Raw genomic sequence first — 26,249 nt, 5'->3', positions numbered from 1 at the left:
CAGAAATCAATTGTTCCAAAATGGATCTTAGAGTCTGCTTTTTTTAGACAAGTGAAAGGAGGGTAGGGAAACTGGTCATGTCCTTATAATCCAGGATTCAAGGACAGGACAGTTCTTTGCACAGCCCCTTTACTCTCAAAGCAAGTATCTCAGGTCATACTACTGTTCTCCCACCTGATCAGCAAGCTCAAGTGGCAGCTTCATGCTTTTGAGCCAGCTCCCAGGGCACTGTCCCATTTTATATTATCCAAATAAAGCAGATGGCTCACTCACCCCTCTTTTGCATAAAGATGAAGAGGTCATCCAGGAACTCCTTCCGTTCAGGGTCACTATCCAGTTCGTACAGCTGGGGAATTAAGAAAAATAACGGTATAACCGATGCTAGGGCAGACAGAGAGGGTAAGACCACCATATATTATACTGGGCCTCATGTGATGGTGGGACAACATGCTGCCACAGAGGTAGAGGCAAATCAGTTGTAGAGTTCTGGTCTCCTCCACTGACCAGGCTGAAGTGTAGCAAGCTGAGCCCCTTTGGCGGAATTGGGAACACTCTGTACTGATCTCCCGTGGATTGTTCAAGCATGGTGCAGACTGTGGTTTGGGAGGAAGCAGGGTTGAACTCTGCCAGAGGAGTGCTGCTATAATGCAGGGCTATTGGGAGGAAGGAATAGAAAAGAAGGGATTCCAAGGATCCAACCTGGGTCAAAGGGGAGAGAGAGAAACTACTGCAACAAACAGAAAACCAGAAAGGAAAGATGGGAAAGCCAAAAGAACTGTAAAACTCAGGTTATGTCCACACTAGAAATGCTATAGAGGTAAAGCGGTAGCGCTGCAGCTGCGTCGCTGAAGCACTTACGACAGCAACAGGAGGAGTTCTTCCATTGCTGTAGTAAATCCACTTCTCCAAGAGGCACTAGGTCAACGGAAGACGCCTCGCAGTGTCCACACCAGGGCTTAGGTCAGTTTAATTACATGGCACAGGGCATGAAGTTATAGCTCTGAGCGATATAGTTAAGATGACCTAACTCTATAGTGTAGACCAGCCCTCAGAGCACACTAGCTCCTCCAATTCACACCTTAAAGGCACAACGGAGGTGCAACTTCTGACCTTGTTATTCCTTCCTTTGAGTGTTCCATTTATGTGACAACCCCTGAAATGCCTTGAAGGGAAAGGTGAAAGAAAAGATATAGATCTTTCAAATCGTGCTAACAAGTAATGCCTGGTGGGAGATGCTCCTCTGAAATCAGATGGAAAGTACTCTCACTCACCTTGGCAATCAGCCTAGAACCAATGTTCTGAAGACATATTTTGGCAAAATGCCTTCGAGAGCCAGTGTTTCTGATTACATATTTCTGAAAAGTTTCATATAAGATTTATTCAGAAAACAAATTCTACTTCTTAGCATCACCCTCTGATATTTCAGAAAAGGCGAAGGCAGGAGAATCATGCAACTGTTCCATAGCGAATCCAATTTTCACCTCTGGCGGACACTGGGGGGATATACCGTGACTGGCTGAAAGACACAATGCCAGTACTGCTAGCAGAAATATTCACAAGGAACAAAAACTCCTGCATGTGGAACAGAAATGAAGTCTATGTAGTTGTGGAAATCATTTCTTCTGCTGGCCATAGGTGCTCTCTTAGGGAAGGATATCAATGGAAAAGCAAAGCCTCAATGAGATAAATGTGTCTGTCTGTCTTTCTCTCAAGACATAGAGTTAGCTAATCAAAGTCTGTCTATTCCACAAGAAAATGGGTTTATTGGGTCATTTCCTCTGTTGCCTACCTCTTCTCACACACTGAGCTATTGGAAGGAAATGCATCACTGGATTTGCATAGCAATTAGTTACACTCCTTCAAAAAGGGCTAGTTTAAATTAAATACATTGTTTATTTGTCTGACAGGACACAAACTGCTGACAGTTCAAAATTGCTAATCAGTTTCGGGAAGCTGAATCCTGTACTGCCAGCTGAAGAAGGATCCTGATCAAAAGTGTTAAATATCATAACTGACAACTAGGAGGCTTTACTGAAAGCTGCCTTTTAGCCATCAAAGGCAATAACATGGCCTAACCCAACCGGTCCCCAGACACAGAGGTTGCTAAGTGAATTTCAGTGTACACAGTCCCTACTTCACATTCTCACAAGCTGCAACAGAACAGTCAGGGATTAGCAATCCCTCGACAAAACAGAGGGGAGGAACATGCTGAAAGTTATCTCTCCCAACCCCAGCTTCATACACAGTGAAATCCAATGATCAGACAGGCTTACCTTGGCAAAATCTCGAGAGATTTCTCTTCCTCGGCCTCCGTCAGCTTCTTCGCTCCAAGTCAGACTTCCATTCTAAGGGAACAGAAACAAGAGGATGACTGGACTATGGGGAGAGGGCCCTTGCTCTATGGGTGGCAATTCTAGATAGTGAGTACACATACGGGGGAAGGCACTTCTGGTGTAGGGAGCACAGGGATGGAGAGAAGTATTTAAGCAGAGAATTGTGTCGTATTTTAATTAAGCTTCCAAGTATGAGGCCACAGAAGCTGGCTGGAAAATAGAAATCCCTTCCCACAAAAAATGTCCATGTTTTTTAAAATAAAATTTATTCTTAACTGTATGAAAAAAGTCAAAAATGCAAAATTTTTTGCAGGACGGAACTTCCAGAGAAATCCCATTTGGGAGCCCCAAGGCAGAATTTTTCAGCTTGCAAGCTATCTGCCTGGAAGACTCTTGTCAATTTTACTTCCTAACTGCATGCCAGAAACTGGGTACCCCTGGTCCCCTCCAGCCAAGCTGCTGGAAAATTCCTGACCAGCTCTAATGGGCACATTATTCCACCTGTTAAACATCAATGATCTAACATTTGAAGTGGGGGATCTCTTCATTCACTGTAGCCAGGTTCACTTCATTGTTCAAAGTCAAACAAGGAGCAAGTTCAAGAATGAAGCTTCTTACTGTCTGACCAACCTTACACAGGTGCATTTTTTTATGGTCTCTAGAGCCAATATTGAAAGCAGCAGGTGCCAAGCACACATTCTTGTCAATTTGATCATGTTGAGCCTCATCCTTTCTGTTAGCCATCTGACCGGCACTACCTTACTTCAGGATGGGAAAACATGCAGCCTGGCCTCCTCTAGTGTTCTGACATAAGCAGCTCTAAGGATAGGTCAAAGGGATGGGAAATAGGGGATAATAAGGTTGAGACCCTGCGCAGACCTCTCTGTACCAATCATGGTATGCACAAGCTTAGGGAACTGTTGTACTCGGATCTCCTACACAGAGATAGAAAGCTCAACTCTGTTGGATTAAGGCTTGCACTTCTCATTAGGCATTATAGGGACACCACTTGGGTCTATCTTGCTCAGCAAATCACGACAGAGAAATAGTTAGCAGAACTGAAAAATAGCAAAGGCAGATCTGGCTATTTCTCAGTTGTGGGAACAGAAGGGTGATAAAACATATTGTGTAGCCATCTTCAAACCACAAACACCATAGAACAACAGTAGCCACTGGTACAGACAGCCACCCAATCAAGTGCTCTGGTAAATTATAAGTGGTACCTGCCATTCTGGTTACAAATGCACTGCACCTTATCCGACAGGAAGACACTGAATATGTGAAGAGATTTCAGAACAAAAATACATTTTAATTAGAGTTGCTCTAACATCTGAAATCTTGGAGTCATCTGGTAGTGATGCCAAGTGCTCTTCACCTTTGTAAAAGACAGGCAAAGCTACATTTTCCCTTTAAAAACAGCAGTGGGCTGCTCTAATGCCCACTGATTTAGTTTGAGCCAGTAATTCCTGCTGGAAAGTCAATTATCCAGTGAGTCCCATCAGCTGAAAGATATTTAATTGGGGATTATTGCCACTTCTGTTATGTCAGCTGTTTATTCCAGCCGGTCAATTCCCCTCCCTCTCTAGGGAGAGGTCTGAAGACAGGTTTTGTTCACAGGAGGATTCATTTGGGTGTCCTTGGCTAACAGAGATTAAAAACACATATTTTTTTGCTAATTATGATAACATCCAGCTGCTCCTAACATCCTGCTGATAAGAAGCCAGAAAACTGAGAGTAACTAAAAACCTGGATGAATAGTGAGAATAAAACACACATGCCAAGATCTTCAAAAGTGACTAGTGATTTGGAGTGCCCAAGCTGACATAACTTAAAGGAATCTGTTTTTCAGACAGTGTTAAGCATCCACCTTCTGAAAATAGACCCCCATTTAAAGTTGGGTATATTAGAGTCAAAGCACCCAAATTCACTATAGGCACATTTTAAATACTTGGTCATACCTGCTGTACTCATTTTTCTCTTTTAAATACAGGAGGGGAGAGGGCGAGAGAACATGTATAAATTCCCCCAGGCAGAGAGGAAGTGTGAAAAGCAGATTAAACCACAAATATATTTTATACATAGCACACATTAGCCAACAACTCTCCACTGACAACAGTTTACAACCAGGAAGGAAGAAAAAAAAAAAAGAAAACCCTACAGTGGGAAAACTGCATGGAGCATTAAAAACACATTCTTTATTTTAAAGAAAAATCTACTTTTCATTAATTTTAGAATTATGAAGTTTAAATTCTTTCATCAGAGACATCACCAAGGAGATCAAAACACAAAGTAGTAGTAGTTATGTGCCCCTTAATCGCTAGATCTCAAAGCACTTCAAAAAGGTGAGAAAGCATCACTACTTCTATGTTTTTTAGTGAAAAGGAGATAAAGGCCAGCTGAACTCTGTCATTGCAATGTTTAACCGTGTGACTGAGTGGCTGGATGAAATTGGCATCATTTGGCATAGCAAGCAGCAATGAGACAAAGGTACTGAAGCTCCCAGATAATGAGACCTGGTGAAATAAAAGTACATGGGATTCAGGGCACAAGGCATGCTTCTTTTATGATGAGCTAGATCAAATTCTTACATCTCTCCCTCACATGCAATCAGGGCTGCTTCTGGGTAGCAACGGAGTATAATCCAGTGCAGAGGTGAGGGACACGGAGACTGGAGTTAGTGGATTTCTGGCTAGTCTAGAGTACCAGGTAGACTTCATTCTCCGGTATTGTTAATTTATCCATAGAACAGGTCCACAGCATGGACAACAACAGACAAACTTCCCACTGTCCACATGTCTTGACTGTGATCTGAAGGGACTACCTTCATGACCTATCATTCTGTGGCCTCCCTGCCAAGACTACCAACAATGATACCAAGTAGTGACAGCTGCAATGCCAGTTTTGTGAGGTCAGAAACCAGTTCACTGAGAAACAGACCATGATCCATCAACTGATTTCACATAAGCCATCACCAGCGTTCCACTGCTAGTGATTTGAGCTCAAATGAAACATGCAAGACACAGAAGGAAGAAAACAAATAGCTACCCAATTACAGATAAGAATGCTGCACAATTACTGACATATGTAGGATCATTTATTTATTACATAAAGCTTCTTGCATGGAGGATATAGCTCTCTGCATAAACTTCAGTATCTCGAACTTTCACTCTTTCTCGGAAAACATAATTACTCTATGCTGGGAGACCCTTCTCTCCATTAACAGCAGGAGCTTGAGAAATCAATATCCCTTCCACCAGGCATCAAAAGGGGGTTTTATAGGTCAGGAGATGTTTTCTGCTTCCTTTCCGTACTATTTAAAATTAATATCAAGGAATATGCTACTGTTGTCTCCCTCATTTTGTAGCAAGGAAATTTACTTGATGTTTGAGAAATAATCATTTCCATAGTTACCAATTGGGATATCACAAACAAGAATTCACCTGAAATTTCTGACATCTGAAAAAAATTAAGAAGCCCCCTATGGCTTGGCTCAGCTCTCTGACATCATGTATCAGTAGAAGAAAGCCAGAATTCTGTAAATAGTTCCTGCCCTGAGAAAGAACTTTCAGCCTGCAGGCTGTCCCCAGAAGCTGCCTGCCCCATTCCCTTTGCCCACATCCCCAAACACACCTCTGAAGCTCATCTGCTATCAAAATGTTCTGCTCTTCCCCAGAGAGGATAGGCCTGACTTTAGAAGCAATTAGAGCATGGGCTATTTTAGGATTACTTCCTAACCACCTGGAATATCTTATTAAAGCAGAGCTCAGATGTCAAAAGCAGTTTCAGTTACCACCTACAAAAGCCATAGTTAACCCTTTCCTCAAAAATAAGTTACTGGAATAGGTCACTGACAATTACAAACAACTTGTTTTTCATTCCAGCCTCTTGAAGCCCCAAACCTCCAAATTATTCATCTAAAAACTCCTATGATTGAGCTGTTTAGAACTCAAGAGTACTAATATTCCAACTCTCTGTATAGTGGCCAGAGTCTAATTTCCCCAAGAACCAAAATCCTGTGTCCAGCTCAAAGGGTCCAGGACGTAAAGGTTCACCACTAAAACTCAAAACATCTGCACCTCAGGCATGAGACTTGCCTCATGGAAAAACTCTCAAAGTTTTAATATAGCTTTGTTATTCAAATATTTTAATGAGACTCAGCTGAGGTCTGATAAGGTTTATGAGACTATGAAATTGGACTTAAATCTCATTGTGTATTTATTCTGGGTGAACCTGTTGAAGTTTAGGATTCACAGAAAGTGAGGAGGCATTAGCACACTTGGAGCCTCACCTAGGTTTGCCAATGTACCTCAAACTTGATGTGCTTCCTCCATCACTACTATTTCAGTCCTAGTGTTTCCAGACAGATATTTGTCACTGGGCTACCACCATAATGTTTGAAGTCTATCTACACACTAAGCTAAATGTTGCTGTGAAAAACCCTTTTCTACCCTATCCCACTAGCTTAAGAGCAAACACTGAGTTAATGGGAAATGTACAAAGGGGGTGATTTCAGGATTATCAGAGAATCAGCAGAAATTCCTTTTGTGGGTGGGGCTGAGCCCAAGGAAGTGAAACAGATGCCAGTATAAAGAAAACTGTTGTACTACAAAACACCGATAAGATCGGGATTACTGCCCTGAGCTGCAAACTCTCAGGCACTGTAAGAACCAAGTTATAATTATCACATACACACCTTCCGTTGTCTGGTAAAACTTTGTAGGAGCTGAAAAATCCTGCCCACTCTTACTAGCAAGACAGCACAATTCAACATCTATGGCTTTAGAGGTGCTTTTTATTCTAGTGATCTCAAGATTAAGTGGAGAAAATAAGAAAAGAAAGGACTGAAATGCATGAATTTGGAATTCGTCGGTTACACCTTTTAATAAAGATTCCTTTAAAACTCTCTCCCAGCTGTGCAGCTGCTGCAATTTCCTGATTCCTAGTGGCACAGGAACCCAATGGAAGGCAAGAACTTCACAGTATTTGGGTACTGCTGAATCGGGCACTTGAAAAAAGTAAACCAAAGTCTGGGCGATGCAATTTCACAATGTTGATTGTATTTAATTTTCAAAGAAATCTGTGCTTTGTTGTGTGGCTGGGGAGACAAGATTAGCGCTGGTATACAGCAAAATCATTCCCCGCCAATTTACGTTGGGGATAGACTACAGGGGTCAACTGGAGAGCGATCTGCTGTTGATTTGGCGGGTCTTCACTAGACCCGCAAAATCGACTGCTGGTGGATCAATCTCAGAGCTTCGACCCCGGCTGTAGTGTAGATATAGACCTAGTCTAACTAGTACACCTGTAAAGTAGCACCGGAACAACAAGCTACAGGCATTTTTAGAGACAAACACTTGAGCCAAATTTGGAATTTATAATCCCATGCAGATGGAGTTGCATGGGATATAAACCAACACCAAATCTGCTCCCTGGAAATTGGATCAGAGCATTCTAATTAAAAAATTAAACCCTCTTGCCTTACACTTCAGAGATAACAGGGCCAACAGAACAGTGAAGACAAAGATACACGGATTTCTCCTAGATAATTTTAAAGGGATATCCAGGGCCAGAAATTCAAGACCAGGTGAGCACAACTGTACGCACGTTAATTTATGCATGCAATTATGCTTGTATATTGGGTATATCATTCTGTCATTGAACAGGCCACGAACATGCACAAATACCTGATTTTGTGCAAGAACATCAGGTACTAGTGCACATAGATTTATCCAGATATGTGCACGCAATTATACACACCCAATCTTGAAAACCTGGCCACAGAGTAAATTCCAATTATTTTTCTGAGACGTTTATCTGCTCTGGCTGCTTATTTTCCGTTTTAAGTTACAATTTCAATGGTGACCTCAGCCATGATGCAACATCAGTCATCTGCACAGCTAAGAGCAGATAAGGAATTCAGATGGGGAATAAATGAATTCAAAGAAGGAAAAGCAGGTAAGTTCTTAAGAATCAAAGAATTTGTTTTCATGCAAAAGTTCTTTGCAATAAAGAGGAAATAAACAAACATGTGATACACACACAGTTGCTAGTAGAGAAAATTGTTTTTCATTATATGACAGCTTTTTAAAGGTGACCCACAAGTGGAATTAGAAATCCATATTAAGAAGTGCACTGAGTTTTTACAAATAAGGGGCAGGGCATTTAGCATGTAAAACAATTCATTTGTTCTCATGATTTCCAATCCCCTTGGATTACCAGGTATCCCCTCTGAATAGTACCCCGGCATTGATTATATTTAAAGCATCACAGCAGCCATGGAACTTCTGCCGCCCTTTCCCAGAGCCAGTTTATAGTGATCACTCTAAGTGCGCTTCTCTTTGCAAACACATATCAGCTTTCTAAAAGTTAGGTCATGATTTTGAAGAGTTACTAGTGGTTTTGGGTACCCAACCTGAGACACCCGATTTTTAAGAAGTACTGAGCACCAACCCTCTGAAAATCAGGCCCTTTTGAAGTGTTTTAAAAAAAGAGTTATAAGGCACCCAAGATCACCAGGCACTTGAAAATCTTGGCCTTATTATTTATAGCCCATGAAGGGATAAAAGTACTAATGTATATGCTTTGATATCTACAATCAAAGTTTTGCAGTGGTGTAGCGTGCTGCTGAGCATACCAGCCTGAGTTTGAAGGGGATTCTCTGGAACCTGAACTGGAAAGGCAGCAGCAGAACTGAACTGGCTGCAATCTGCTCAGCAGTGAGGTTCTTCCCAGTAACCAAAGAGACTGCCAAGCTATGCTTAAAACTAGACGAACTCACACCCAACCGTCTGCTAAAAGCAACATTTTCACCCGCAGAATTAAAATCTCATTTCTCTTCAGATGAAGACGGGCAGCCCACATCTCCCTTTCTGCAGGCGCCGTGGGAAACCTCAGCTGTCGGAGAGCTGATGGATTTACACAGGATTTGAGCAGTGCTAGAAGAGACTGAGCCTACCGCATCCGTCCGCCCTTCTTTCAGAACTGCAACCCCTTGACAAGCAGCTAACACTCCCTCGTTGTTTTGTGCTGACAGGATTCCCACCGCCCGTGTCAGAAGCTGAGCCAGCTCTTTTGTCTGATGGCTTGTTCTACAATTATTTACTTGGCTGTCCAAAGCTGAATAGGTCTCTAAAAGTAGCCAGACATCAATGCTGGTATTCATCTTTCTACCGCCCTAGTATTAGGTCCCTTCCAGAGGATCTCAGTCTTATGCTACGAAGTCAACATTTTTCTGGAAGACCTCATTTTAAAAAGAAAATCACTATCAAGAGAAGAAATGCAAATGACTTCCCATTCCAAAATTAATGGCAAAAACCAACTAAATATAACCTACAAATATCATGAGATTGTCACAAAGTTTACCCCCAAAATCTGATCTGGTGGTGAATGTCCTGCCAGGCTCAACATCTGTACAGTATTAAAACAGAAGATAACATTTTGAAAATGCACCTAAGTGACTTTTGTGCCTAAGTCCCATTGACAGTCAATGGGAGTTGGGTACAATTTTCAGAAGTGCCTATTATCTGCTACTTTGTTGTTCAGTTAAAAATACCACTGCTAAAATTTGTACACATTTTAAAAACATTTGGACTCCACAACCTAAAAAAAATGTTGTCACAGCATCATTTAATCAGCCTCTCTTCCTAATGATGCTGGTGCATAAACAAGCAAGCAAAACAAATCTGAGCTTGAACTTACATCTTTAAAAAAAAAGTGTGTGTGTGTGGGGGGGAGAACATTTGTAAATGTTAGAGGATGAAATGAGGACATTTAATATTCTGAAGCTTCTAAAAAGGGAAGCACAAATCATTTTAAAAGCTACATATTAGTTAAATAAAAAGACACAGATGTGTGTGTTTTTAAGGTACTTTACCTCACCAGGAAAACAAAAAAATAATTTAAATAGCAGAAGAAAAATGCCTGCCTGCTCTTTCTTGCATTCAGAAATCACCACACAAGCTACTTGGTACTGACTTGAACCTATTTCATTTGAAGTCCGTGGTAAAACTACTAGTACCTTAAGTGTGACTAGCATCAGACAGAACCTATCATCTTGCAGTTAAATTTTCACTCTCCTGCATGGAGACTCCAACTGAGGGCACAAACAAATCAACCTTTGATACTTACCCATCCCAAAGCGAGCATGATTCACCAGCAGTATTTTATACAACCATTGTGATTTTCATCTATGCATGTCAAAGTGCTTTACAAACACTGGGCCACATTCATGCATGCAGCAGAGATCCATGCAACACTACAGTCAGGAAGGCCACGGAGGTGGGGACTAAAGTTAGTTGTAAACCCCTTTTTACACTTCCTGGATTCTAGAACAAACTTGGCAGGTCCCAGACTACATGAGGTTGCAACAGACCCCAAAGGGTCACACAGCAACTGAAGACAGCTGAAGTACAACACCAATGAGAGCTTGCAAGAATGTAAGCCAGGATGGAGCTGTACCAATATCTCTATACCACCTGGGGAATCTTATGCCATAGGTATTACCGGAGCACCAGAGCTGGCAAGTTGGTAGCCCTTACGGTTTGTCAGAGTGGCATAAAGGGGCTGCTATGGGGCTGTGAATCAAGCCTATTAACTTACAAAGCTCCATAATTCCTTGCAAGATCCGAAAGTATTATACTGAAGCACAAAGAAAGTCACAAGGCACTGGCCAAGCCAGAAACAAAAACAGTCTTCTGAGTCAACATGTAAATACAAGCCTCTACCTCACCATGATCAGTAGCTACTGCAAAGGAACCTACAATTCCACGTTTTCCATTTTTTAAGGCCACTACAATGTGCCACCAAGCCTTGCTGTGCTTTCAGCTCCCTGACTGCTATGTTATATCAAGAGACTGGAAGAAGGGAAGCAGTCTTCCCTTCAGCCACTATACTCCCATTTAGAAAGCCCATCAAGTTCTGAAGCAATTTCTCCAAAGATCTAGTCACCTGAATAATACACCCACCTAGTTTCCTGAGAACAGTCTGAATAACTCCTCACTCAAACTAGCCACTCTTGAGGAACAGGCATTTCAGAGTATCACCTGGCAGGCTGCCAAATCCCACAGTTGCTTAGTTAGTGTGCTCACCAGCATGGAGTCAGGAATCCCATTTACCACTGACTTGGCAACTTTCACAGAATCCTGCCAAGTGCATCAACATGGAAGCTAGCGAATCAGGATATGAGTTTGATGCAGGAATTACTGGATGATATTCCATGAGCTGGGTCATGTTACGCCAGTCAAATAAGAATCTTTCCCCACTGAAAAAAAAACAACTCATGATGGTGTAAAGCAAAGCCCTCTTGTCTCTGACCCACGTATCTAGGGGACAGGCTTTGAACTGTCAGTGCTCACAGCAAACATTCATCATAGGCCATCACTAAGGAGTTCCAATCTTCCCACTTATTCACAGGATTTCCAAGGGAGAAACTCTCTGTCAATAGCCAAAGATACTTCCACAGCAGAGTTAATTCAACCCACACCTTAACAGCACCTAATGGAACCCTTACCCAAGCTCACCCACACTATAGCTTGTAGCAAAGAGCAGCTAATCCCAACCCCCAAACTTAAACTTTAGGACCAATCTCAACTCACCTATGGGCTGTTCCCATACCTAACGGAGCTAATCTTACCTCTATAAAGCACCCTAGCACTATATTAAAGAAATGCCCATTTATGATGAAGCACACAGTAAAGTGAAAAGCTCTTGGGCGTACCGGCATATAGCTTCAAGCACTGGTAATTATAGATTCAAACCCAATAGTAACATCCTGCTGTAACCATTCAATAAGCAAGTCAGCCACTTTCCATCCACTCATGAAACACAAAATGGCTGCACTGCTCAGATGATCAGGAATGGGATATGGACTTTTTCCCCACTAGGACAGAGGTTCAAATTCTGCCCAAGTTCATAGCGACTAGAAGGGGATGGTCTATGTGAAATAAATTAAGCCAGTTACTAGCAGACAGGTGCCTATAATCAAAATTCATCACAACAACAGGTACTAACTGGCCCCATGCTGAGAGTTTCAGCAGAAAGGTGAAGGAATGAATGAGCCACAAAGACCAAGCTCCTTTTTCACCTTTAGCAGAGACCCTTGTTGATCAGGGTTGACACATGTAGATAAGGGGCTTTAATTTACCTCTTCTTTGTACAGTTAGAGAGCTGCACCCCCAGAGCTGGAAAATATAGCCCCTTTCATAAGTACTAAATTCATTTTTGAAAGAAAGAGCTTTTATTCAGAGAGAAGAAATGTCAGCACTGACCTGCTTGAGCTGCTCATCCATTCTCCAGGTCTGCCGCCCAGATGGGGAACCAGAATACGATTGTTTAGTAGTGTCTGTACCCTGTTCCTCCTTTCCCTGCTGTCCCCGCTGAAGTCCTGGGGCTGGAAGAGGATTCGAGGTAGACGCCACTCTTTGGTTGTGATGGGCAACTTTTTGAGAATGAAAATACTTCAAAGTAGAACAGGCATCTTTCCCAGTCATTTCAGTGTCCTCCTCAAGATCTCCATCTTCCAAACCCTCTTCCTCTTCATCCTCTTCCTCCTCCTCCGGCTCTGAGGTCACACTGCTCTGATCAAAAGCTCGGGTGGCCCCAACTACTGGTGGGACTTTGGCCAAAGGACCAAGTGCTGTGCTGCCCGAAGCCCTGCCAGATGTGGCTGCTAGAACAGCCTGCTGTGCTGCCAGCTGCTGAGTATAAAGCAGCTGGGCTTCTCTCATCTGCCTCTGCTGTCTCTCTCTGGAATCCATCTGCAGAGGACCTTGCTGCTGTTGCTGCTGCTGCTGCTTCTGCAGCTGCTCAACAACAGCCTCCAGCTTCATCCCGCAGTTAGCATGGCTGTGAAAAGACAGCTTTTCTATCCAGCAGGGCTCAAGCCCCAACCTTCAGAGATCAACAGAACCTAAAAGATAGATAAATATTTGTATGAATATAACACACTTTCATCTTCTTCCCTGTCGGAGGATAAGCAGGCTGCAAAGCCAGTCCTCTTTCCAGTCCAGGAGACCGTGAAATAAAACACCTAGGAGTTTCGCAGCCTCAAGCTCAAACTTGCACTCCATTTTCAGTGTGTTTAATTGTATTTTCAAACTGAACACACGACAGCATAACCTCAGTTTTACAAACTGCTTACCTGAAGTATTTGTCCCCTGCCCTAAGAGCATATTCTTCACTGACCCTTCTCCCACAAGTTTTACTAACTACCTTTAAACCATTAGATTTTAAATTTAGATTTCAATCTTACTCCATATACTATTTTAAGGAACTGCACGTCATAATAATTGCACTAAGTGCATGCTCTTTAAGTAAATGTATTTATAATCCTGTACCAAATACTATTGTCTTTGCAAGTTATTTCATGACCTCATGATTTTACAGAAGTTCCACATGCTCCTTGAGATCTTAGTAAAAACAGGGCTCTTTTAGCACTTGTTACTCTTCTGAGTAATTTGGATGCCATGCAAGTAAAGATCATCCTACCCCCAAATAGCTAGTCACCTGGAAACCTTTACCCCAGCTTCTTCACACACAGCTCTGCCAATGCACCTAACATCCCAAGCTGGGACACTCTGTTATTCTAATTGGAGGATGCACAGGACTTTGTTAGCACTCCATTTTGATGTACAACATTCCCTACTCTTCCAGCATTAGGCACCTCTTGAACAGAGACTAACACACCTGACTAGAGCCAGGTATACAGTTGAGACAGACTAGGCAACTCCTGGGAGAACAATGGTGCTCCTAATTTCCAAAGGCTAAAGGAGAACGTGCATTTCCAGGCATTATGACAGAAATCAGAAATGTAAGTTGATCTAACTTGCTAAGTAGCTGCCCTTCGAGACTTACTAGTAAATCAGAACACAGTCAATAATGTACGAGAAACAAAGGAAAGGCAGCCAGCAAACAAACTAAGGAAATCCTCCTTCCACCCACATAACCAGTGCTGTGGTATGCAATCTAACCAACACCAGGTCCTTAAAAAGGAGGATAGTTTGCTAATGCTTTATGATCAAACACAAGAAAACACACTTCTGTAGGTAAGTCAAATACACTAATTGACGTAATTTCCACAAAATTCCAAAATAAGAAAAGACCTCAAATGTCCCTAGATTCTCCTTGAAGAGATTCAACAATATTTTCTGCAAACATAATACAATGGAACTGATTTTAAATTGTGCAAGGTACAATACCAAAGACGTTTTTCTCTGTATTAAGCAACTATTGTCATAAATAAAATCATTCCAATGACAGGTCTATCAGCATTCTTAACTATCACACACCAATATATCCTTTAGCTTAAAAGTGAAGCAACACACAGTTCGAATGTCAGTAACAATCATACATCATCTGGCATGTGATTAGGGCATCAAACACTCCTCAGGCACAATATACAGCCTGGCATTGGTGTTATAATACATACACATCTCCCTTGTACAATAATAATGAACTGCAATGTGGATTCTAACATTAAGCACAAACCAGACTGCGTATTACTTTGCCTAAGGCATGTGTCTACAACTCCCACAACACATCTTATTGTGTAGTGCTGCACCTGAGGCGTGTTAGGATGTCATCTATCATACCTCATATGTAGCAATACACAAGAGGGTGTGCAATTAATACATGTCTCATGTACAATACAATAATAAGTGACTGGTATGCGATTAATGTCAGGTAAACACACCTCAGATGCAGAAACACAAGCCCTGGTATGCAGTTCCAGTGTGTCTCATACAGCTCTGATACAATAATGCATGAAAGGTTATACCAAGATTTATACATTTCTCCTGGGTGCTGTGATTAGACATGAATGTGAAACCCAAGGGCTCCAGGGGAGTTGGACTAGATGACCTCCTGAGGTCTCTTCCAATGCTAATCCAGAACCAAAGATATAGTAACCACACCCTGATTAGGTATCAATGTGATTATAAAAAGATATTCAACATTTGAGTGTTTTAAGTAAATAAAGATATTTAGAACAAAGAGTATAAGATCAGGATAATTTTTTTTTTTAAATTCTCCATCTGAGTTGCTATTACTACTTGAGATAATTAAAAACAGTTTTAACATCTGATTTTCTTTTCAGCATTAGTATCTGCTTAAGGGCTTAGACTACACCGGCAACGCTAAAGCAGCGCTCTGAAAAACCCACCTCCACGAGGGGCGTAGCTCCCAGCACTGGGGCACTGTCTACACTGGCGCTTTACACCGCTGAAACATGCTGTACTCGGGGGGGGTTCACACCCTTGAGCGAGAAAGTTGCAGCACTGTAAATTGCCAGTGTAGACAAGCCCTAACTTTTTGAATTACAACCAACTCTGGTCAGTGAAACTACTCAGATTAACTTTCACGTTCTCATGCAGTAACCCAAGCTCATGTGGATTTCCATCCTGGAAGAGCAGTTAAAGAAAAAGCCATCCCATCTGAATTTTTAAACCTTCCTTCTTTGTTTTAATAAAAGCTAATTATTGCAATTAAACCACACTGGTAATGTTCTTCTGTCAGTTTTGGGTGGGGCTATAAAAAGGACATTTTGAAACAGAAAAAAACACCGAAAAGTATACAATTCAAGCTCCTCTGAAAAGAAATGACAGGCTTTAGAAAGGAGTAGTAAGCAAAACTGTGAATGCTCCCTGTATTCTCAGGCAAGCTCCACTATGGAATGTTCCCACTCCCCCAAGCTTTTATTATCTCCTCTATATCTAGTTCTCACACCAGGCCACTGTAACCTACTTCCCTAAACCAGCCCCCTAACTAACCGCTTTCACCCATAACCTGTCACCTAACCAACTCCTCCCATCATAGTCACACTAATCAATCCCATAGCCTGTCCCTCAAACAAACCAAATCCCCCTCCCCAATAAGCAGCCCCAAACAAATCTCACTAACCCAGAGCCAATCATTCCAACCAAACTCACAGCCTGCCCCCAACCAACCCACTCCTCCTCAACACTCATAACCCCCTCCTCACAGAGCCCCCCAACTAGTTCCCTCAGCCTCCCTATAACCAGTCACATATCCTGCCCCACAAAACCAACTCTGCCAATTAGCCCCCATAACCACCCCTTCCCCTCCCATCCAGGCTCTTCAAACCACCTATAACTAGCCCCCCATAACCAACCAGCTTCTCCAAAACCTTCATAACCAGCCCTTCAACAACCCCCCAGCCTGCCCTCACCCCCAGTCCCCAGCCCTACCTCTACCACACGCATCCCCAGCCCCCACCCCCATCTCTACCCCTACTCTCAAACCCACCCCCAGCCTGCCCTCACCCCCATCTCTAGCCCTGCCCTCACCCCCAGCCTGCCCTCACTCGCACCGCCTGCCCCCACCCCCATCTCTACCCCTACTCTCAAACCCACCCCCACCGCCTGCCACCACCCCACCTCTACCCCTACTCTCACCCCAGCCCCCACCCGCCAGCCTGCCCTCACCCGCCCCGCCTGCCCTCACCCCAATCTCCACCCCTACTCTCACACCCACCCCCGTAGCCTACCCTCAGCCTCCACTCCCAACCCTCCCACCAGCGGGAGCAGAGGGGCCATTACCTCCTCCGGAGCGAGGGGAGCGGGTCACTGCAGGCCCGTGCGCAGCCACTCGACTCTGACCGTCACCCCTCCCCCGCCCCCTGAGCAAGACCGGAAACGGGGCCGGGAGGAGGGAGGGGGCGGGGTGCATAGCGGAAGCTGCGCCACTAGCCTCCCCTCCCCGCAGCAAGAGCGCTGACCGGAAGTAGCTGTCAGGAGGCGGAGTCAGCTAGCGGAAAGTGGTCGGGAAAGGAGCGGAACTGGGGCCAGGAGACGGGCCGCTATCACCAGCAGCCAATGGGCGCGCGGGGCTGGGGCCGGGTTTCCGGTTCCGGTGGTGATAAAGCGGTGCTGGGCGCGGGCGCTATTGACTGCTGCGGGGAGGAGCTGAGCAGTGCCGGAGCGTGTGGGCTGCTACTGCAGGTGACGGGGACGGGGAGAGGGAGAATCTCCGCTGCTGTAGTGGCAGGTGACTGGCGGTGTCCAGCCTGCTGGGTGTGGCAAGCAGGGCCCGCCGCCCCCGTGGGCGCCGCCCCCACCCCGGCAGGAAGCTGCAGTCAGCCTAGCTAAATGGGCGCAAACCCCTCATGTGAACACGCTTAAACCACGTCGGTATTGGCGTCACCTGATGCCACACGGGGGTAGGGGAAAGGCTGGGAATGAGCCTCGGGATTCCCAGACTCGCCCGGCACAGCCGTTGTCTGGAGTGCAAAACTGCGCCAGTTTAAGTAGCTCAGACTTAAGCTCCCCTGCCTAGGCTGCTGCCAGTGCCTAGTGTACAATCGCTTAACCTGGCTGAGGGCTTGTCTCTCTGTGCCTGGCTGGCACTAGGACCAGGTCATGTGAGTGGCTGGGATCTCCCTCAGGTGAGACAGCCTTATGCACCCCCCCATACAGGCCTGCAGCCTTGTTCTCATGTTAGTTTCTAACCATGGATCCTTGGCCTCTTGCCTGAATGGTAATCTAAGTAGGATTTATGGGGAGGCCAGCCAGATATTGACAAATCCTTGTTCTCTGTCCCCCCTCACTGTCTCTCTCAGATTAAATCAAAATGGCCGATGAAGAAATCGCCGCCCTCGTTGTTGACAATGGCTCCGGGATGTGCAAAGCTGGATTTGCTGGGGATGATGCTCCTCGAGCCGTGTTCCCTTCCATCGTGGGACGCCCCAGGCACCAGGGTGTCATGGTGGGCATGGGGCAGAAGGACAGCTACGTGGGCGATGAGGCTCAGAGCAAGAGAGGCATCCTCACCCTGAAGTATCCCATTGAGCATGGCATTGTCACCAACTGGGATGACATGGAGAAGATCTGGCACCACACTTTCTACAATGAGCTGCGGGTTGCCCCTGAGGAGCACCCTGTCCTGCTCACTGAAGCCCCCCTGAATCCCAAGGCCAACCGAGAGAAGATGACACAGATCATGTTTGAGACCTTCAACACTCCAGCTATGTATGTGGCTATCCAGGCAGTGCTGTCCCTGTATGCCTCTGGGCGTACCACTGGTATCGTCATGGACTCTGGGGATGGGGTCACCCACACAGTGCCAATCTACGAGGGGTACGCCCTGCCCCATGCCATCCTTCGTCTGGACTTGGCTGGCCGTGACCTGACCGACTACCTTATGAAGATCCTGACCGAGAGAGGCTACAGCTTCACCACCACGGCCGAAAGGGAAATTGTGCGTGACATCAAGGAGAAGCTCTGCTACGTCGCCCTGGACTTCGAGCAGGAGATGGCCACGGCCGCTTCATCTTCCTCCCTGGAGAAGAGCTATGAGCTCCCTGATGGCCAGGTGATCACTATTGGGAATGAAAGGTTCCGGTGCCCAGAGGCCATCTTCCAGCCTTCCTTCCTGGGGATGGAGTCCTGTGGCATTCATGAGACCACTTTCAACTCCATCATGAAGTGTGATGTAGATATCCGAAAGGACCTCTATGCTAACACGGTGCTCTCTGGCGGAACCACCATGTATCCTGGCATCGCTGACAGAATGCAGAAGGAGATCACGGCCCTGGCACCCAGCACGATGAAAATCAAGATCATTGCCCCACCGGAGCGTAAATATTCCGTCTGGATTGGTGGCTCCATCCTGGCTTCTCTCTCCACCTTCCAGCAGATGTGGATCAGCAAGCAGGAATATGATGAGTCTGGCCCATCCATTGTCCATCGTAAATGCTTCTAAAGAGGGTCTCAGCAGGTGTGCTCAGCCTCTGCTGATGGGGTTACCCACAGTAATTGTCAGGGCAAATGTATTTACCAAATTGAGTAGTTACTTGTAAACTTTGCCCTTGAAAAGCCTTTCATGTTGGACCAATATTGTTTGATTTACTCACCACCTCTTATGTTTAACTTGACTATTGCTTTGATGTACTGTGTAGTAACTATACCCTGTGCATCTTAAGCTCTGTTACAGGTTGCACATGTGACGAAGGTTACAGTTAACTGTATTAGTGGAGAGAGAGAGAGCACGCTACCTGTTAAGCTTTAGTTTTCCTGTGGCTGACTAGTGACCCTTTACTTCCCCCGCCTTAGCTATAAATTCCCTGGGGCTGGAGACTAGACTAAGGGTGGTTGACTTTACTATGTAACTTTGGTGTAATGGGATCTCAGAAGTAGATTTGTAACTAACCCTAAAGGTGATAACTGTAATGTCACTGACCACTCCTTGTATAAGGCAAACTAATAAACTTCTGTGGTTTAAAAAATTCTCATAATTATATGCTTGGAATCACATATGGTCTGCCCACCAGGCTGAATGAGCCTGGTCATCTCACTTCTCAATAAAACCATCATATATTGGCTAAATCATAATTCTAACTCTTGCATGCCAAATTGGTGATATACAGAAGGCTGATGCCTCATTAGGAACAGTTGTGCTGGACACATGTACTCTGCCACTCCAAAGTGGAGAGAATAAATGTAAATATTAAATTTCTGGTGATGTGATAGCAGGGCTATGAACCTCATACTCAGTTTGTAGATGGTTCCTTTTACGCATCGTTCTCTGACATTGAAAGGCATAAAGTAAGGGAGAAGGGGGAAAAAAAGTACTCTTATATCTTGATGCAAAGGAAGCTAACGCTATTTCTAATGGTGTTGCAAGTAGGGAGATACCTAAAAGCAAAACCAGTGTAATATAATGCAGTTAACTCATACATGTCCTGATTTTTTAGGTGTACAACTTTGCTGTTGTATAAAGAATACTTTCCTCTTAAGGTAGCTGAATGGCATTGGGGTGGAGTGTTTTACTGCCTCCATTGTTGGCTAGCTGAAGATGGTTTTCTACAAGGCTAACACACCAGCACAACCATGCAAAGTTGCAATAGCTGTCCTGGGAAGAGTAACTTGCAATGAAGATACAGAATTTTCCTACATATAGTAAAATGAGACCTTAACCATGGTTTTAAAAACTGCCACTTTGACCTCCTTCTGGAGTTGTCTTGGGGTTGGGGAAGGGAAGATACTAGAGCAGCCAAACCTTTTGGCCTGAGGGCCACATTGGGTTTCCAAAATGGTATGGAGGGCTGGTTAGGGGAGGCTGTGCCTCCTGAAACAGCCAGGCGTGGCCCAGCCCCTGCCCCCGATGGCCCCCCTCCCCTGGGACTCCTGCCCCATCCACCCCTTCCTCTTATTCCTAACTGCCCCCCAGGACTCCTGCCTCATCCAACCACTCCTTCTCCCTGTCCCCTGACTGCCCCTGGAACCTGTGCCCCCAGCTGCCCCATCTAACCCCCCCCGACTTTCCCCCAGGATCCCTGCCCCCATTCAACCCCCCTGTTCCCCGCCCTCTGACCTCCCTGACTCCTATCCACACCCCAGCTCCCTGACCACCACCCTGAACTCCCCTGCCCCCCCTTACCGTGCTGCCTGGAGCACTGGTGGCTGGCGGTGCTACAGCCACCACCCGCACAGCACAGAGCACCAGGTCGGGCCACGGCTCTGCAGCTGCGCTGCTGCCCAGAGCATTGTGCCGGTGGCGCAGTGAGCTGAGGCTGCGGGCGAGGGGGAACAGCTGGGGAGGGGCCAAGGGCCAGCTTCCTGGACCAGGAGCTCAGGGGCTGGGCAGGAGGGTTCTGCGGGCCGGATGTGGGCTGTAGTTTGTCCACCTCTGTACTAGAGCTTAATACTTGCAGTTTCCTTCAAATTCTCTCAGTAGCCTACTACAGCATAGCAAAGTGTGAATTTCTAAACAGTTTAGCAGCTGCCCCTATACAGGAGATCAGGACTGACTCCTCAATCTCCCCCAGTCCTCAATCATGCAGTTTTGTATTTTAAAATGGTCTTGTTCTGTAGGTGGGCAGGTAGGGGGAAAATATGGTCCTCAAACATCAAAATCTGAGATCAGACCAATTGGTGATTACCTCCCAGCTTCAGGCTGCCCCAAAATGACCTCCAGTGTTTTTAAAGACAACTTATTTGTGGGTCTTTTCTATTCTAAAGAGATCACTGAAAGATGATTACAAAAGCACAACGTAGACAGAAATATTGTATTGCAATATTAGCTTGGACTGGGATCCTATGTGCTAGATGCTATACAGATAGAAGAAACAGATGGTCCCTGGCCTCAAAGAGCTTGCACTCTAATCCAACTATAACACTAACTGTACTATATCTTGATTTTTAATAAGGCTTTGGACACAATCCCGCATGACATTTTCATAAGCAAACTAGGGAAATGTAGTGTAGATTAAGTTACTATAAGGGGGGTGCATAACTGGTTGAAAGACTGTATTCAAAGAGTAGTTAGCAAGGGTTTGCTGTCAAACTGGGAGGGTGTATCTAGCGGGATCCTTCAGGGATCAGTCCTGGGTCTGATACTGTTCAATATTTCATAAATGACTTGGATAAGGGCATAGAGTGTGCTTATAATATCTGTAGATGACATCCAGCTGGGAGGGGTTCTAAGCAGTTTGAAGGACAGGATTGGTATTAAAAATGACTTTGACAAATTGGAAAATTGGTCTGAAATCAACAAGATTAAATTCAATAAAGACAAGTGCAAAATACTTCACTCAGGAAGGCAAAATCAAATGCACAACTACAAAATGGGGAATAGCTGGCTAGGCGGTAACACTGCTGAAAAGGATCTAGAGATTATAGTGGATCAAAAATGAATGAGAGTCAACAATATAATGCATCTGCAAAAAAGGCTAATGTCATTCTGGGGTCTATGAACAGGAGTGTCATACATAAGAGACAGGAGGCAATTGTCCCGCTCTGCTGCACACTGGTGAGGCCTCAGCTGGAGTATTGTGTCCAATTCTGGGCACTATAGGAAAGATGTGGACAAATTGGAGAGAGTCCTGAGGAGAGCAACAAAAATGATAAAAGGTTGAGAAAACCTGATGTGAGGAAATGTTGAAAAATGAGCATGTTTTGTCTTGAGAATAGAAGACTGAGGGAGGACCTGATAATAGTCTTCAAATATGTTAAGGGCTGTTATAGAGAGGACTGGGATCAATTGTTCTTTGTGTCCACTGTAGGTAGGACAAGAAGTAATGAGCTTAATCTGCAGCAAAGGGGATTTAGGTTAGATATTAGGAAAAACTTTCTGACTATAAGATGGGGCGGGCAAACTTTTTTGCCTGAGAGCCACATCGGGTTTCCGAAATACTATGGAGGGCCGGTTAGGGGAGGCTGTGCCTCCCCAAACAGCCAGGTGTGGCCCGGCCCCCGCCCCCTATCCGATCCCCCAGCTTCTCACCCACAACAGCCCCACTGGGACTCCTGCCCCATCCACCCGCTCCCTGTCCCTAAACCCCCCCGCCCCATCCAACCCTTCCTCTCATTCCTGACTGCCTCCCTGGGACCCTTGCCCCATCCAACCACCCCTTCTCCCTGTCCCCTGACTGCCCCATCTACCCCCCCCCTTCCTGACTTTCCCCTCAGGACCCCTGCCCCCATTCAACCCCCCTGTTCCCCACCCTCTGACCTCCCCGACTCCTATCCACACCCCCGCTCCCTGACCACCCCCTGAACTCCCCTGCCCTCTATCCAACCTCCCCCCCTGCTCCCTGCCCCCTTCCCGCACTGCCTGGAGCACCGGTGGCTGGCGGCGCTACAGCCGCGCCGCGCAGAGCACCAGGACAGGCACCTGATGGAGCCAGCCACGCCACCCGCACAGCACAGAGCACCGGGTCAGGCCACGGCTCTGCAGCTGCGCTGCCGCCCAGAGCATTGTGCCGGTGGCGCAGTGAGCTGAGGCTGCGGGAGAGTGGGCACAGCGGGGGATGGGCCGGGGGTGAGCCTCCCAGGCCAGGAGCTCAGGGGCCGGACAGGAGGGTTCCGCAGGCCAGAAGTGGCCCGTGGGCCGTAGTTTGCCCACCTCTGCTATAAGAGTATTACAGCTCTAGAACAGACTTCCCAGGGAGGTTGTGGAATTCCCATTGCTGGAGGTTTTTAAAAACAGGCTGGACAAACACCTATCTGGGCTGGTCTAGGTTTACTTGGTCCTGCTTTAGCACCGGCGGATGGACGTGATGATTTCTCAAGCTCCTTTGTAGCCTGACATTTCTATGATTCTAATTTGGCGCAACATTCCTGATGTCATGACTCAGCCATCTCCGAAGGTCACCGTCCTCCCTGGGCCCCTGCCTGCCTGACCCACTCCTCACTACCTGCCGCCCTTGGACTATGACCACTCACCAGATTCACCACATTGTGCTGCCTTGCAGGAGATGGGTCAGAATCCAGTCCCAGCCTCCCTCTTCCCAGGCTGGCAGGGGTTGTGTGTACCATTGGGCTAGAAGCCGAATGAAGCAAAGCCAGTGGCACAGAGGCAAAGCAGCCCTGCTTGCTGGCATGTGCTGGATGTCAGCAAAACATGAGGAGACAAATGAGGTTGGGAAAAACTCCATTCCGTTCTCATTCACAATGCTGGAAGCAGAGCACTGCAGGCATCCTAATCTGTCCTCCACTGCATCCCTGCCCCATGGCAGGTACCTTCCCTAGTCCCGCCCCTTGCTCCATGGCAGGCACCATCCTCACACTAGAGCTGGAGCTTGCGTCAGCTCCAGCCTATGACAGGAACCTTCCCCACTGCACCCACCTTCTGCAGGTAGCCACCCACAATCCCTGCTCCATGAGAGGCGAGTGCCTCTTAAATCCAGGCCTACAGGAGTATCCTCCCATAAACATCCTCATCTAGCAACAGCATTATAAGGAAGACAAAGGGCTCTGCCCTCTCCGTTCCTCACTCTTGGTGGGTCTGTCCCTCTTCATGACACCCACGGCTGTTTTTAAAACAAAAACTACCCTGCTTATAAGTTTGGTCCACATCCTCAGTGGTATTTACACTTCTAACTTCCATTGATTTCAGTGGGAGTTAGGAGCCTAAATACCTTTGTAGACCTGGGTCTTTGCTGCAGGCTGGCCCCAGGGATGTTATTAACATAGTCAGTTTCCCACTGTAGCCAGATCCCTGGTTTCCCACCTGTGATGGGAGTATAGGGGCAGATTTATGCCTTATGCAGTGTTAATAAGGGATTATCTATACCATCATTCCCACCCCCTTAAGGGCTCAGTTACCACATGGCCATCGGCCGCCAGATGGTTCAATCTCACAATGTAGGTGGGATTAACCCACCTTCCCTAGATGGCAACATGATTTGAAAAGATGGTTGAAACACAGTGTGGGCCCTCCTATGCTTCAAGGCTGATCAAGCTCCCGAAGTGACTGTATGGACTGTTCCTAAAGGTATCCTTCTGGACAGCAGCACCACAAGCTCTTGTGTTTGCAGTGTCTGACATTTGGGCCTGAGCCTGCAAGGGATCCCAACATGCCCCCAAAGGCCCCTTGACTCTAGTGGAGGTAGGGTGCAAGGCTCCAATCTAGTGGATTCAATTCTGGGATCAGGGCGTGACTTTGTACAGCTTGGCAAGCAAGTTGGCCTCATACTGTCTTCATTTGAATGTTTTATTTGCAGAAGGGCAGGAAGATGACTTACCAACTGCCATCTTTTATAACCCTGAAGCAAAGCAAGTATCTGTAATTCCTCAAAATACGCTGCATTCAGGGCCTGATCCAAAGCCTGCTGTAGTCAATGGAGAAACCCACATGGACTGCATTAGGCTCAGGTTCCAAGTCCCCACCTCACCACTTGATTTATAGTTTAATGCTCCCAGGCATTTTCTTGGGTGTCTGAACAATTGTAAGCAGCCTCTTGGTTGCCTGTCAAGTGTATGGCATTTAAGAGTGTTCTCCCCATAGCAAGTGCCTAGAAACTACTCCTTTGCTACACTTGGGAACAGAATGGGAGCCATCAGCAAAAGGAGCAACCCCCTCCTCCCCCAAAAAGAGAGCTGTTCGCCTTAAGAGACTGAAAGAAGTATTTCCTTTTTCTATTTCCATGAAAGAACCAGAGAGGCTGCAGTCCTCATGCCTGGTAGCAGAATGCAAGGCATGTTAGTGTGGAGCAGGAGTTTGGCAAGGGGCCAGGACAGGCTAAAGACCAATTATGGAGAACCAGGAGGGAGGTATGGGGGTAGTCACATTGGAGGGGAAGTAACAGGAGCAGAAACCACACCATGGTGGTAGCTATGGGAGTAAGGACAGTTGAGAAAAAGTGGACACAGTGCCAGGTGCCTGAGAATTCAGATAGCATTAACAGTATTGCTTCTCAAGACCTCACAGCCTGCACCTCCTATAATTTGTTCCTTTATTGCCTCTGTGTAGGAGCTGGGCACCATTGTACAGCACACTCATGCTGACTAAGGCCCACACTTGTCAGCTCATATTATTCCAAACCTATTTTGTCATAAGCCCCCAGGGTTCCTTATTATATGGGATACCAGCTGTGTGGACATTGGCTGCAACCTGGATTTTGGCTGGATAGAAGTGGGTAAATATAATCTGCCCTAGATCACAGGCAAGCACATATTTTGCTGTGGCAACTAACTTTGCCATATCAGTACCTGAAAGTGATAGGGACATAAAAATATTTCTAACTCTTGTACAACTTGGACTTCATACTAAAGTTTGATAAACCAGAAGCCACCAGTCCAGCACTCTCCCGTGTTCAGTACTGTGTGTGACCCTGTCCCCAGCCTAGTTGGCCTTTGCTTATGCTAGCTGGACATTCCCATGCAGAATACATGTAGGAAATGAAATGGGGAGGAGCTAAACAGCTGCTGGCAGCCTCAAGGAATGTGATTCAAACCAGGGCACATACAGAAACAGCATATAAAATTACTATTTTATGGAATTAAAACATGGGGTAGTTTTTCCCTGTGGAGTGATTTTGGTTGGAAAGGGAGAGAGGTAGGCAAGTTTTACCACCAACCCTTAGGACCAGATCAAGAAGGTATCCTATTTAAAGGATACCACCACTTCATCTTGAATTCATCCTTAAGACAGTTTAGCTACACATTAGTTTTCAAAGTGAAC

The 26,249-nt window shown here is 45.7% G+C and overlaps 2 protein-coding genes across 3 annotated transcripts in view; one reads left to right on the top strand and one right to left on the bottom strand.

Moving 5' to 3' along the window:
* ARID3B (AT-rich interaction domain 3B) overlaps window positions 1-17,022 on the bottom strand; it is a 47,767-nt gene extending 30,745 nt beyond the window's left edge. The window contains exons 1-4 of the mRNA XM_037911839.2: window positions 16,886-17,022; window positions 12,599-13,239; window positions 2,274-2,345; window positions 274-346 (exon numbers count right to left, since the gene is read on the bottom strand). Of these exons, the coding sequence (XP_037767767.1) occupies window positions 274-346; window positions 2,274-2,345; window positions 12,599-13,159 (706 nt within the window). The 5' untranslated portion in view covers window positions 13,160-13,239; window positions 16,886-17,022. The remainder of the gene's footprint in view (window positions 1-273; window positions 347-2,273; window positions 2,346-12,598; window positions 13,240-16,885) is intronic.
* A 128-nt stretch (window positions 17,023-17,150) lies between these two features.
* LOC102932532 (actin, cytoplasmic type 5) lies at window positions 17,151-19,569 on the top strand. 2 transcript variants are annotated; one of them, XM_037911840.2, is made up of 2 exons: window positions 17,151-17,287; window positions 17,905-19,569. In XM_037911840.2, exon 2 carries the CDS (start codon window positions 17,916-17,918, stop codon window positions 19,044-19,046), a length of 1,131 nt encoding a protein of 376 aa, XP_037767768.1. In that variant the 5' UTR covers window positions 17,151-17,287; window positions 17,905-17,915; the 3' UTR covers window positions 19,047-19,569. The 2 variants fall into 2 exon arrangements, with proteins under 2 accessions (XP_037767768.1, XP_043380149.1); XM_043524214.1 differs by having other exon boundaries at window positions 17,209-17,333.
* Window positions 19,570-26,249: the final 6,680 nt, after the last annotated feature.

The sequence above is a fragment of the Chelonia mydas genome, chromosome 10 (assembly GCF_015237465.2).
Source record: "Chelonia mydas isolate rCheMyd1 chromosome 10, rCheMyd1.pri.v2, whole genome shotgun sequence".
NCBI classification, from domain to species: Eukaryota; Metazoa; Chordata; order Testudines; family Cheloniidae; genus Chelonia; species Chelonia mydas.
This window is presented reverse-complemented; position numbering and strand designations above follow the sequence as displayed.

Coding starts and splice junctions, on each gene's coding strand:
- LOC102932532 (XM_037911840.2), top strand. CDS start 17,916: ATGGCCGATGAAGAAATCGCCGCCCTCGTTGTTGACAATGGCTCCGGG.